The sequence below is a fragment of the Peromyscus californicus genome, unplaced genomic scaffold (assembly GCF_007827085.1).
Source record: "Peromyscus californicus insignis strain IS unplaced genomic scaffold, ASM782708v3 Scaffold_8__1_contigs__length_139910024, whole genome shotgun sequence".
NCBI lineage: Eukaryota > Metazoa > Chordata > Mammalia > Rodentia > Cricetidae > Peromyscus > Peromyscus californicus.
Window position 1 is genome coordinate 89,018,806 of NW_026294606.1, and position 14,832 is coordinate 89,033,637.

The 14,832-nt window shown below is 45.9% G+C and overlaps 1 protein-coding gene across 2 annotated transcripts in view; it reads left to right on the forward strand.

The window, feature by feature from the left end:
- Zcchc14 (zinc finger CCHC-type containing 14) overlaps positions 1-14,832 on the forward strand; it is a 53,684-nt gene that overhangs the window by 18,386 nt on the left and 20,466 nt on the right. For both annotated transcript variants that reach the window (XM_052726881.1, XM_052726882.1), the window contains exon 2: positions 6,020-6,143. In XM_052726881.1, coding sequence (XP_052582841.1) covers positions 6,020-6,143 — 124 coding nt within the window. The remainder of the gene's footprint in view (positions 1-6,019; positions 6,144-14,832) is intronic.

Below are 14,832 nucleotides of genomic sequence, written 5' to 3' on the forward strand. Positions count from 1 at the left end.
GGAGCAATGGCACTGAGCTATGGGAGGCCCAGGCTTCCCCTGGTTGGCTTGTCTGTTGCAGACTGTATTTAGCAAGCTCTGCTTCCAGAAATGTGATTGCATGTGAGCATGTCCTCTTTGAAAATGGAATTGATGTTTAAATATTAAATTTCTAAAGATTGTGTCCCTGATGTATGCATATTAAAGTGAATTTACACGTAGCTTTAAAGAAGCCTGTAAATGTGAGCTTTTTCATGGGTTATTACAGTCTGAGGAAAACCTTTTAAAATTTGTCTATGTCTGAGGAACAGTTATTAGCCATCATGATAGGACCAACATCAGCTATCAAGCCACATGACTCCCATGACTTACTTCCCTGGAAGGAATCCAAGTCCATCTGGTTTGATTATCCACATGCATTGGGATTCTGATGCTCATGTCCCTTTTTGTGGGAGCTACCTAGCCTTTGGTCTGACCCAGGTGTAATCCTTTATTTTGAAATGTCCTGATAGTCAGGAATGCAGAATCTCAAGATCCACCTTGGACCCAAGTCAGAATACACATATACCATGATTTGGAAGCTCTTGTTTTGTTTTACATGGTCCTGGGGATCCAGTTCTAGGGCTTTGCATGTTCCAGGTGAGACTCTGAGTGAGCTGAGGACACTCTGCCCTCTTTTCACTTTTTAAGACAAGCCGTTACTAAGTCATCCAGGCTGAACTTGAATTTGGTCTCTAGCTTGGACTGGCCCTGAACCTTCTATCCTCTTGTCCTAGTCTCCTGGTTATCTGAGATTACATGCCTGTGCTTCCAGGCTGGACCCACAGGTCTTTGCCCATTAGGTCTGGATGTACCAGTTCATCTCTATGTACCTAGCAGGTATACCTCAAGAGCCAGGGGTATGCTGCTTGGGGCCAGTAGTCTAAACTTTACTCCAGCAAGGCACTTCGGAGCAAGCAGCATCACTAGAACTCAAATGAGCTCTTCTGGGGCCCCAGGAAAGAGGAGTACGTCCTGGGCTTCCACAAGAGCTGAACATCACAACTTATTGGTGCCTGAGCAGAGCTGCTGAGACCCTAGTGATGACAGCCAGGCAAGATGGGAATACAGAGCGTCACCTGGAATTCAGTGCCACTGGGGCCATTGGAACTTGGTGCTGTAGCTGAATGTTTTACAGATGTCTTACAGATGCCTAGTGCTTCTAAAAAACAAAAAAGAAAAATTTTCTAAGTTATTAAAACATTTTAAATTCCATATTCTGTAGATCTCTGAAGGGTTTGAAGATGACCTGTCTATCTAAAATATATCTGCTCAATTTTTAAAACATACCTAATATGACTACAAGTTCTATTATAATGTCTATTAACTTTCATTTCTTTATATCCTAATAGTTGGTAATAATAACATTCAAAGATCAGAAAATTGCATTACATTGTCAGAAAATTGCATTACATTGTTAAATGAACGGTATAAGTACAATTAGAAATATACATATAGCATTTTCTAACAATATCCATTTCAATATATATAATTTGTATACAATATAAAACAATCCAATCCAATGTAAAGTATTTAAAACTGGTAATTGTCTTTTTCTTTTCTTTTTTCTTTTCTTTTTTTTTTTTTTTTTTTTTTTTTTTTTTGGTTTTTCGAGACAGGGTTTCTCTGTGTAGCTTTGCGCCTTTCCTGGAACTCGCTTTGGAGACCAGGCTGGCCTCGAACTCGCAGAGATCCGCCTGGCTCTGCCTCCCGAGTGCTGGGATTAAAGGCGTGCGCCACCACTGCCCGGCCTTCTTTTCTTTTTTTTAAACAAGAACCTTAAATCTAATCTCCTTTGCTTAGCCCTTTTCCTAACCCTTGACAACAACATTTTTGTACATGTGGAGGATCCCTCCATGAACAGAACAGCCCCACAGGAGAAGAAACAAACAACAAAAAGCAAAACAAAACCATGCCTCGCTGAATGCTGGCAATGCAGTTGTATAAAGATGAGCGGTACTGAGGGAGCCATATGGACAAGGAGCACAGAGCCAAGGTCTGATAGAAGGGACTTTGTGTCCACTGGGCCAGGTAAATGAGATGGGGGTGCCCATCTGGGTCCCTGTGGACTGTGCCACAGGTCCTGATGGTCTTGGAAATGTTGGCCACGATGATAAAAGGACAGTTAGTTGGACAGTAGAACCTGTGACCTTTCCTTGGAAATAAAGTAAGGTGCTTTGCTCAGAGAGGATTTGGACTAACAGGAAGAGCTGGGGAAGGGAGTGCCTTGGCTTAGTCTACAGGCCTTGCACAGGATGGGAGGGCAACATGTGAACATCAGGCCCACTGCAGCTCGGCTGAAAGTGAGTCAGAATATCTGAGTTGAATTGCGGGTCATGTGGACAAATTAACCTAACCAAAAATAACCTAAAACAGCATTTCTGGGAATTGCAGTTGAAGGCAGCATTCAATGTAAACAGCGGAGCAAGAGACTAGAGGAGGACGCAGGAGGAGGAAGACCAGACCGATAGACAGGCAGACACATTTGGCCTTGGGCCAGCACTTCTTAAGGCATTTTTTTCCCTGCGTGTGTTTTCATCAGGCAGCTCACAGCTTTGCCCTGTCCTAGACCTGGCCACTGGCCTAAGGACAGCAGCCCTCAGCTCTGGGCTATGTCTACATGGACATAGGAAGTGCTTCCTGTTGTTGTCACTTACTGAAGTCAGCAGCTGGGCAAGCTGATTCTTTGTGAAGTAGTCCTTCCCTCAGCCTGGGTCTCAGCAGCTGGTACCACACAAGGATAAGCCCCTGCAGGACTCCGGCCTGGATGTGTAGGGTACCCTAGTGAGACCTGTTGTCAGCACACCCTTCACTGCCTTCACATGGAGGCTGGAGTGGGGGAGTGGGTTTTGCTTAGTGGTCCTCTGGTGATAGGGGATGCTGGTTTCCTGTGACTAGTCAGAACCACCATGGCCTCTTGGAACCAGGATGTAGAGTCAGGAGCTGTATGAGTCAAACAACTGGGACAGGCTGCTGGTGGCTGGTAGCCATATACTGAGAGGTTGTATCTGAGCTGCTCACAGAGTTGGGTGAGAATCTTGTCTCCCGATATGGGTATTTTTTGTTCTTAATGTTCAACTATTGAATGATGAAAAAACCTGCTACACTGAAGGCAGCTTGCGATGTAGTCCAGTTAGTTTGGAACTCAGGATCCTCCTGTTTTGACTTCCAAGTGCAGGGATTATAGGCAGATATAAAATGCCAGGTTTATAATTTAACATTCTTTTATGTCTTTTATAATTATATTTTATTGTTATTATTACTTGTGTGTGCATGACAGGGGTACATGTCTCCATGCCACTATGCATGTGGAAGTCAGAAGACAACCCTGTGGAGTCAGTTGTCCTCTCTTTTTACCTTGTTTTCAGGGATTGAACTCAGGCTAGTAGTCAAATGTTTTTATCCACTGAGCCGTTTTACCCAACCCTCTTTATTGACCTCCCTTCCTCCCTCCCTCCCTCCCTCCCTCCCTCCCTTCCTTCCTTCCTTCCTTCCTGAGACAGAATTTCATGTAGCCCAGGTTAGCATTGAACTTGCTGTATAGCCAAGGGAAACCCTGAACTTTTGATCCTTCAGCTTCTACCTCATGGGTGCTAGGTTTACAGGTGGGAAACATCATGCCTGGGGATCAGACCTAGGGATTCATGGATGCTCGGCAAGCACTCTACCAACACCTCAAGACCCAAATTTAACTTTTTTTTTTTTTTTTAGATTTATTTATTTATTATGTATACAGCATGTATGACTGCAGGCCAGAAGAGGGCACCATATCTCGTTACAGATGGTTGTATACCACCATGTGGTTGCCGGGAATTGAGCTCAGGATCTCTGGAAGAGTAGTCAGTGCTCTTAACCTCTGAGCCATCTCTCCAGCCCCCAAAATTTAACTTTCTTGACAACTTCTTGGTAATGTTAGCCACAATGAATTGTATTTCTTTTTTTTTTTTTTAAAGATTTATTTATTTAGTATACAGAAGAGGGTGTCAGATCTCATTATAGATGGTTGTGAGCCACCATGTGGTTGCTGGGAATTGAATTCAGGACCTCTGGAAGAACAGTCAGTGCTCTTAACCTCTGAGCCATCTCTCCAGCCCTGAATTGTATTTCTAAAGTGAATGAATGACTAGGATTTGTTTCCTTGAGTTCTGTTCAAGTTCATAGAGACTGGCTGGTGGCACACTGTTGTAGGCATCTGTTGTGCTCTACTGGATACTGGGGTGCAGAATAAGCCTTTTAGTGTTGTTGAGTTGGGGTCTTTCTGTGTAGCACTGGATGGCCTGGAAATCACTGTGTAGGCCAAGCTGGCCTGTAACTCGAAGAGATCCACCGTCCTCTGCCTCCCAAGTACTGAAATTAAAGGTGTACACCACCACACCAAGTCAGAGGTAAGCCTTCTTGACCCCAGTTTGACCAGGCTTCTACTGAGTGACTCTGACAAACTGGTGGTGGTCTGTGCCTTCATTCAACTGCCTGTCTACCTCAGAGCCTCAGGCTCTGGGTCTGGCCTCTGAACAGCCAGTGATACCTGCCACCACCAGGCAGGTAACAATGGGAAGCCATGGGCACAGGGCTAGGATATCAGGAGCAAGCATGTCGCAAGTGCTCACTGCTCAAGTTAAAGGCTGGACCAAGAGTGATTGCTAGTTACTCAACTTCTGTCCTAGATCTCGCTTTGTAGAGCAGGCTGGCCTCGAACTCTCAGAGATCTGCCTCCTGACTGCTGGGATTAAAGCCGTGCACCACCACACCCGGCTAATATTTGAAATCTTAAGTAAGACGGAAGTGAAAGCACTGCTGTTTTTTTTATTTTATATCTAGTTTATTTGGACTGTAAATTTTTCCAATACTGTTATAGGGGGAAATGGAGAATACTGCAGTCTACCCCCTCCCCAAAGACCAATCAGCTGTCCAGGGCTGTGGGCCCAGTTCTGTGTGTGTACATAATAAGAACCTTCTCCTTACACCCAGCAACAGCAGAGGCTGGCTGTGTCACGGTCTAGCTGTGGTGTCCCCTGGCTTATATCAGCAGGTCCCTGCCTCTAGATAATGAAGTTTTCAGTGTCAGGTCTTCCTGTGTAAAAATTTAATGTGGTGAATCCTTTTGTGTGACAAAACTTTTCTTGGGGAGATGCAACACACATCTCACCCTAGATGGGGATCCCAGGACAGACCAAAGTATGTATTTGGTGAACCAGTGAGTTTTATTGGGGTTACTTGCATGAATATAGTGAGGGGTTACTTATAAGGGCACAAATGTCTCCAAGACAACTGTATCACCAAGGCCCACCCCAGCATGGGTGACAGCTCACAATGTTGGGAACCAGGAGCACACTGCACACCTGCAGGCAGCTCAACAGGTTGGAGAGTGCCCATTCCAGATGCCTCAGTGGTCTAAACCTCTTGCAGGCGGCTCTGGCTGGTTTCTACTTCATCCAGGCAGCTGTTCAGCTGTCCTGGTCTCAGAGTCTTCTTGTTCCCCTCTGAGAGTTAACTTTGCAGCTCAGCTGGTGTTGCCCACTACCTTCCATCTGAATGGACTCTGCTTTTATTGTTCATTCTGGCAGGGAAGGGCCTAGTGAATCTGGTCAGTTTCAGGCACTTCCGGAAGCTATCTTGAGTTGTTTACCTTCCTGCTCAAGGAGCTTCCCTTCAGGGTGGAATGCTTCAATCTTGGAGGAAGGTGTTACACAACAATCCCTAGAAGAGGAATTGCCGAAGGAGTCTCTTATGTATTGTTGGAATTGTTACCTGGCCAGATGTGCTGTGCTCTGTTTTTCTGTGGCTTCCAGAGCTCTGCAGAATTCATTATAGGAAAGCATTTAATTTAAAGATGTAAAAACAGGGTTTTGCCTCAGATGAAGGCATATGATACATGCCACCATGGCTAAAACTGATGTTGTGTTATGGTAGGAAAACTCAAAGCCACGTTTGTGTGTATTAACTTTCAACAAGAGACACTCATGCAGAAAAAAAGTAAGAGAATGATATTCTGTCTCCTCAGATGGCGCCCAGAACTGAGACCCCTGTCAGCAGCATCAGCAACAGTCTGGAGAATGCATTGCATACATCAGCACATTCCACGGAGGAGTCCCTGCCCAAGAGGCCTTTGGGAAAACATGGCAAAGGTGGGTGAGTTATGCTGGACATTAGTGGGAGATTCCAGGTGCAGGGAGAAGGCATCCACAGGACAGAGCTGTGGACTGTTGGGACATAGTGTCATTATTGAAAGGAAAAGTATCAGCTCAGGACCCCAAGACCAAGTTTTCTCAGCACAGAGGAGATTTATTTGCTCCAGAGGGACAGAGGACAGGGAATAAAAGACAAAGACAGGAGATAAAGGATGAGAGAGAAGGGGAAGGGAACAAGGGAGAGGGGGTAGGGCTATTGGTCCTGGAGGGGACAAAGGACTGCCTCTGGACAGAGAGGAGACAGATGTGGCATATAGGAAAATGGTGGTTTATAAAGGTACAAGGGGGAACCCTGTGTTTAATTTTAATTGGGCATGTTAATTAGGTGAGCCAAAGGGGACTTTTGATTGCTGGACTTCAACACTTTGACAGCTGGACCTTGGTAGTCAGCCTCAGGAGGAAGAAGTGGCCAAATAAGGCAATGGACTTCAGGAGCTAGCTTTTGGGATGTAATCTAATGATTTTTAGCAAGGCAGAGGGAATCAGGGAGAAAGGCAAGACCTGACAGAGCCAATGTTTGCCACACTCGAGCTGACCAGAGTCCCTTCAATCAGGCATGCTCAGAGGGTGCTGTTGTCTTTCTGACTCTCCCAAGGAACTCACCACCACATTTCAGCAATATAAACATCAAATGCTAGCCGGGCAGTGGTGGTGCATGCCTTTAATCCCAACACTTGGAAGGCAGAGCCAGTCGGATTTCTGTGAGTTCGAGGCCAGCCTGGGCTACAGCATGAGTTCCGGGAAAGGCTCCAAAGCTACATAGAGAAACCTTGTCTCAAAAAAACAAAAACAAAAAACATCAAATACTGGTGTTTATTAAGGGAGAAAAAAGGAAGGTTTAAATATCCTCTGCTCCTCACAACAGAACAAAGCCTAGAATCTAAAGCAGCTGGGCTGTAGAACACTTCTTTCCCAACTAAATGGGCTCCTGAGACTTACTCCATGCTGGTGTGGTGACAGGTACTCCTGTCTTCACTCCCTCAGTGCCACCAGCCTCAGTGAAGTTCCACACTGCTCATGCCACTGAACAAGTGCAATTTTAAAAAATGTAATTGGAGTGTGGGTTTGCTCAGTATGGATCTGCAGCTGATGAAACCTCTCATCACAGACCCTGGCCCTCCTGACTTCCTGCCAGATTGACTCAGGAAGCACCTGGGCAGGCACAAAATTTGAAACTGGATGAGGTTATTGGTGGGACCAGGTCTTAGCAGAGTTAGGCAGGGATGTCTGTCCTGGCTGCTCATGTGCCTTGAGGCTCCTGGGAGGCTGCCTATCCCTACTAATGAGTTGCTTTGCTTGGCTACTCACAGTTGTGTCTGTGCCTTCTGTAACTTGAGCTGGTCCTTCTGCCCTTCTCTATCTCTTGTGTCTCAAGCATCAGCTTTTTCTCTCACAGGTGCATTCCATGCTGTTGCTTTAAAGGCCTATGCTTACTCTACGTGGAGTGCTGTCTGCTCTGCTAGGTTGCCCCTCTAGGTGGTCTGCTTCTTTGCCACTGTGCCACATCTGTGTCTTAAGACCATGGCACAGTGGAGAGCAGTGGGCGACAACAATCCTGGGAAACCTGTTCTCCACCTGGCGTTAGCTACAAGATCACAATGCATGTGATGCAGGAGACTCTGTCCCTCTGTTGACTGTCCCACCAGATTGGAATTAGCACCTGGAGAGCAAGGCTGCCTACTGGAGAGAGTCAGCTGAGAGCAGGGCCTCTTGTGAGGGCTGATTCCTTTCTGTAGCACCCTCCAGACCAAGCAGGGCATCCGCCTTATGCCATAGTGCTTTTTCTTGAGACATAACCAAGACCCTGGGTTGTGGGGTATCATTTCTTTTTCCTTTCCTTTCTTTTTTTTTTTTTCTCAAAGATTTATGTTTTATGTGTCTGGGTATTTTGCCTGCATGTATGTTTGTGCCATGTCTGTGTCGTGTCTCTGGAGGCCAGATGAAGGTATCAGTTCCCTGGAACTGGAGTTAGAGACAGTTGTGAGCATGGGTGCTAGGAACTGAACCCAGGTTTTCTGGAAGAGCAGCCAGTGCTCTAACCGCTGAGAAACCTCTCCAGCCTCTGGGTATAATTGAAAAACATGGCTGTTGTCTGCTGTTCTCTGATTGTGTGCTTTAGTGCTGAGGAGGATGAAGGCTGAGCAGCTGTGGCACTGGCTGTGGTGGAGCACACCAGGGAGACTGTCCTGTAAGACCATGCTGCCCACTTTTAGCCAGTCCAGCATCCCGCCACTCATCACCAGCCAACACCAGGAGTTTCTTCTGTCCAGCATAGGCAGGCAAGCTAGCTGAATTTTCAGTACCTTTCTCATGGTCCCTTCCTCTGTGCCAGACATTGGTCTGTGGTCACTGTAGTCTGAAGTTCTATTCAATTTTCTCTGTTGTCTTAGAAGTCTTACAGCAATATGATGGAACTTACAGAGTGATCAGGCTTTGGGCAGCATTCCTAAAGCATCTGTACTCCCACTCTCTCACAGAGCTCTCAGTGACCTGGGATCATGGAACTGAATCCCTTATTCCCAGGAGTAATACACCCCACTTTGCAGATGAAATTGAAGTCATAGGTGAGCTCCTGAGGCACAAACCTGTGTTGTGGGGATGAAGAGAGTGTTAGGAGAGTGAAGGTGTTGGTGCCAAAGTGCACTTTCTCCTGGTGCTGTTTTTTACCTTTCTGTGTAGGAGCAGAGGTCTTGGTTTGGTGTAGGAAGTCCACAGGCCTGGTGAATGGTTGTCCTCCCTCCTTCCCTGCCATGGTTGGGGACCATTGTACAAAAGATAACTTGTCTCAGGTCCCAGTCCCTGTGCCAGTTGTTACTGGTGCCAAAGGGTCAGGAGTATAAGAGGAAACACCCCCCAGTGATGCTCAGTGTGGGAGGTTTGTGCCTTCACAGCTAGAATTGGAGTCTGTCTCTGGCAAAACAGTGAAGGAGGGCTGGTTCTGTCACCTTGATTAAACTGCAGATATGAAATATCTCTGAACTAAGGTTCTTTGCACTCTTAAAAATGATAGACTTGAAAGAATTTATGTCTGTAGCAACTTTACACCATCAGACAAAATGGAATATTTCAGCCTGAGCAGTGTTTTGGTTCTGTGCTACTGAGGCTTATGACTTTGTTGTATAATGTTATCATGATGAAGAGCAGCTTAAAGACTGAACCTTGAGCCTGGCAGTAATGGTGTACACCTTTAGTCCCAGCACTTGGGAGGCAGAGGCAGGTGGATCTCTGTGAGTTTGAGGCCAGCCTGGTCTACAACGAGAGTTTCAAGGCATCCAGGGCTACACAGAGAACCCTGTCTCGGGGGAAGTGGGGAGAGCCTGAACCTCAAAAGTCTTGGGCTTTTCTTATTTATTTTTTTGTTTTCCGTGACAGGGTTTCTCTGTGTAGCCCTGGCTGACCTGGAACTCTTGTTGTAGACCAGGCTGGCCTCAAACTCACAGAGATCCACCTGCCTTTGCCTCCCGAGTGCTGGGATTAAAGGCGTGCACCTCCATGCCCAGATCATTCTTGGACTTTTAATAAAAAAGAAACTCAAAATCTGTGCATGAATTTTAACAAGACAGTAATTGAAGATTAAAAACTAACTCCTGAAACCACAACAGTGTGTTACCTCTCCTGAGATTCATGGGTATCACAGTGTAGCAACAATAAGAAGCCTAAGTGCATGGGACATTCCTGGTTCTGCATTTGGGCCTCATTGTGAGGACAGACAGCAGAGTTCAGAGTTTTGCAGTGAGTGTCTACCCCCCGGAACACACAGTTTTATTTTACTGTACTTATTATTGTACTTTGTGGTTTTAATTTATTATTGTCATTGTTACTCTTTTGCAGTGCTGGAAATCAACCCTTGGGCCTTGCACAAATTGTGTTAGGACATTTCTTTTTTTTTTTTTTTAGGTTTTTCGAGACAGGGTTTCTCTGTGCAGCTTTGCGCCTTTCCTGGATCTCGCTCTCTAGACCAGGCTGGCCTCGAACTCACAAAGATCCGCCTGGCTCTGCCTCCCGAGTGCTGGGATTAAAGGCATGCGCCACCACCGCCCGGCGTGTTAGGACATTTCTAAGCAGTCTACTCACAGCCTTCCTCAGCAGTTCTCCTTTGAACCCCAGGACATATAAAACTATGCAAGTGACTGCTTCCTCACTTTCCCTAAAGAAAATGAGGCTGGGATTTGGGAGTGAGGGACATTGCTCTCACAGTTTCTATAGGCAGTGGGTGAGTCGGAGGAAGTGTAGTGTGCACCTTTCACTTTTCAGACTCTACTTTGAGCTAATATCTTGATAAAATGTAAGGATCTGGGCTAGAGAGATAGCTCAGCAGTATAGAGCACAGGCTGTTCTTTAGGAGGACCCAGGCTTGATTCCAAATGATGACTCAAAGCATCCTAACTCCGGTTCCAGGGAATCAATCCATTGCTCTCTTCTAACCACTTTGGGCATCAGGCACACATGTGCTACATATCCATACATGCAGGCAAAACATTCATGCACATAAAATTAAGTACATTTTAAAAACAGTTTTTATTTATATTTTATGTATGAGTGCTCTGCATGTATAGCTGCACGCTAGAAGAGGGCAGAATAGCCTATTATAGATGGTTGTGAGCCACCATGTGGTTGCTGGGAATTGAACTTAGGACCTCTGAAAGAGCAACCAGTGCTCTTAACCTCTGAGCCATCTCTCCAGCCCAAATTAAGTAAATTTTAAAAAGCAAAAAAAATCTAAGAATCTTGAAACTGTGTATGTGTACATACTGACTCTTCAGAGTCAATACTGAACTTGCAGATGTCCCTTGGTAACAGTGTTTACACCTCTGGAAGTGGCAGGTGCTGTGAATGAGGGTATTTACAGTGTTGGCATGGTTTCCACGTGCCCTGTGTAGAGGTGCCACATGTACCACAGCTTAGGTGTTGGTTGTGCTCCTTGTGCCCCCGTGATAGAACCTTAGAGTTTTTGCATATATTTTGAGACAGGGAGAGAAGAATAGTCTTTGAATGCTCTGTGTGTTTACCCCCTGCCTGCCCTTTTTCTTCCTGAAAGTGGTGCTCCCACTTCATTTTGTGCAGCTCTGTGGATGAAGACTCTGCCCGTTTTCGTTAGTCTGAAGATGTGGTTCCCTGTGACTTCATTCTTGCTGATCATGGAATGCTTGGCTGAGTTGGATTTGCTCTTTAGCTTTGCCAGAGGCGGTCTGTCTGCCGGCCTCCTTTAAGACAGGAGAGTCTTCTGCAGTGTGCGGCGATTGGCTGTTTTTATGCCAGTGCTGTTTTTCTTTGGTTGTTTTTATAGTTTTCTTTGGTTGGGATTCGTTTGACTACAATGTCCCTACATGTGGTTTTTCTTGTAGCTCTTTTGCTTGTACCAAGTCTGGAGGATTTCCAGCTGATACGGACTCATTCCTCCTCCTCCTCCTCCTCCTTTCCAGCTGGCACTCCAGAGGCTGTGTGTGCTGTGCCCTCACCATGTCAGGTCCTGTAAGCCATGTATACGGTTTTCACCCTCACTCCCTCCTCTTTAGACAAGACACTTTTCTTTGCTCTGTAAATTCAGTCCCTCTTTTTATTCCCAGCCTGTTGTCCACTGGATGTTCTTACATCAGATAATGTATGTCTTTTTTTTTGTGGTGGTTTTTATATTGCTTTGTTGTGGTGGTGGGATCTCACATAGCCCAGGCTGGCTTCAAACTCAGCTGCATAGCTGATGAGGGCCCTGGACTTGTAATGCCCCTGTCCCTTCCTCCCTAATGCTGGGATTCAGGTTTGGCTCCCACACCCAGCAGATTGGTTGTTCTGGTACCGATGGTAATTAGGGGTGCATAAATGGTTTGTTTTCTCCACTGAGCACAGAGTTAAAAGGTAGGAAAGCAGGTTTGCAAAGGAAGACTATTAGCAGTGACAGTGAGATAGAAAACAGATACCTCAGTAAGAGGGCTGGAACCCGGGACTCCAGCAGAGCCACTGTACCATGATACCGGGGAACTTGGGGCCGCTCTTAGTGCTCTTGGTCTCACTAATAGAATAATTTAAGAAGGGACACAAATGGAAGCTTGAAGACAGTTTTCTAAAACCTGAAAGGAAAACCCTGGGCAGGCAAGCTGTAAATCTCACAGCTCCCTGGAGGAGAACAGAGACGATAAGCTAGTGTGGAGGGCAACTCCATAGCAGCGCACAGCCACACAGAGGGCAACTCCATAGCAGCGCACAGCCACACAGAGGGCACTTTAGGAAAAGAGCATGGGAACTAAAGCTTAGTTAGGAAGTTGAAGCCATAGTTAGGCCTTGGCCATCTGAAAGAAAAAGAAGTAATTACACCTTTCTAAGTCAGGACGCAGGAAGGTGAGCAGACCCATCCAAACCTAACCCTACTCTAAGGGATAGGAATTCTGGGAAGGAAAAATATCTTACAGTGAACCCGAATTTCTAGAGATGGTCCCAGTCTTTCTTTTCCTTTCTTTTTTTTTTTTTTCTTTTTGTTGCTGTTTGTTTGTTTTGCTTTTCAAGACCGGATTTCTCTGTGTATTCCTCACTGTCCTGGAACTCACTCTGTAGACCAGGCTGGTCTTGAACTCAGAGATCTGCCTGCCTCTGTCTGCTGAGTGCTGGGATTAAAGGTGTGTGCTACCACCACCTGGCTGGTCCCAGTTCTTGCTTTTGTTTTTATTTACGAGTGTTTGCTAGCATGAATATATGTGTACCATGTGGTGTCTGGTGTCCACAGAGATTATAAGAGGGCATCAGATCCCCCCTGGAACTGAAGTTACAGACTGTTGTGAGTTGCCATATGGGTGCTGGGAACTGAATCCAGGTTCTCTGAAAAAGGAGCAAGTATTCATAACTGCAGAGCCATCTCTCCAGCCCCCTTAGTTACTTTATGTTGCTATGGTAAAACACAATGACCAAGGCAACTCACAGAAGGAAGAGTTTATTTTGATATAAGGTTCCAAAGAGTTAGAGTTCATAATGTTAGGTCAGCAGTGTGGTGGTGGAGCAGCGTGCTAAAAGCTCATAGTTTTGAACCACAAGCACAAAGCAGAGATAGAAAACTGGAAATGGCACAGTCTTTTAAACTCTTAAAGCCCACTGGATGGTGGTGGCACATGCCTTTAATCCCAGCACTTGGGAGGCAGAGGCTGGTGGATCTCTGTGAGTTCAAGGCCAGCCTGCTCTACAGAGCTAGTTCCGGGACAGCCAGGGCTACAAAGAGAAGCTCTGTCTCGAAAAACCAAACAAAAACACAAAAACAAACCAAAACAAAAAAGCTGCTTAAAGTTCACCTCCAGTGACATGCTTCTTCCAACAAGGCTATACATTCTAAACCTCCCCGAATAATTCTATCAACTGGGGACCAAATGTTCAAGTACCCCAGACAATGGAGGGCATTCTTATTCAAACCACCACTTAGGACCAGCATTTGAATCCCAGCACCTACATGTTGGTTCAAAACCATCTGTAACTCTAGTCCTGGGAGGTTCTGTGCTGCCTTCTGACCTCCACAGGCACCAGGCACACATGGTGTACATACATGTGTACATACATATATACAGGCAAAACATTCGTACACATAAAATTAAAAATCTGAAAAATAAATCAAGAAAAAGGAACTGTCAGACAACTTGTCTTTTACATCCTCATCATTCTGGGCTCTCTTGCCTCCATCCCTGCCTCTCTGTTTTTATCCTCCAAGAGAGGATCATTGTCCTAGCTCACAGCCCAGCAGCATCTCAAGCCCCAGTGCTGTCTGCATTGGTCTGCTGTGCTATAGTCCCCTGAAGCTGGGCTAGGATTTCTCTGCCGAGGTGAGTCATGCAGCTTATAGGGACCCGGTAACTGCCAACGCTGTGAGCAGCAAACCTCATGCCAGCAGGCCATCTGAACGGAGCTGTAAGCTGACCAGAACCTGTAGGAGAGCTCAGAATTCCTTCACACGCCATCCTGGTTATGGCCTATGTTCCTCTATCTTTTCCCTGGCTCTGGTCTTGTCTCACCTGACATTACTCTCACTGTGCTTGAGAACAGCTGCAGTGTCCTGCCCCTGGACCCTGACATGCACCAGCTGTGGGCTAGTCCACACTAATACTGAGTAAAATCCAAGTGACACAGTGTCAGCCGTTCTTCACATGATTCTCTTGAGTATCTGCTGTGAACTTCATTTCTGTAGATCACACAGTTTAGTTTAGAGTTGTGAGGTCATAAGAACCCACACACTGCTAGAGTTCCCAAGTGTGGTGCAGTGTATCCCAAAAAGATACAGGAAAGGAACAGCATTGGAAGCCAGTGCTCAGACCTTACCAGTAATTGCAGGAGGTGTAGGTATCCTTTGGTCAGAAGTTGGTTAAGAATCAGACACTGCACAGAGCAGAGGGATGTGTGCATCTGTATGCCCTGCTTCAGCATGCAGGTGCCAGTCCACCAGCCAGCTCACTCCCATCCTGACTCAATGACTGATGACCTGGGGGTGGGATCCATATGTTCACCCTGACTGACTGGTTTTGGACTTGAGATCTTGCATTTGCTCTGTGTAAGTTTTACCCCAAAGTGTTAAGACGTTCTGTGGGGTGAAAGCCAGGTTGTGTATTATGCAGGAGACAAAAATGGCTTCCTTGATTGCAGTTGTAATTCCTAAGTATTT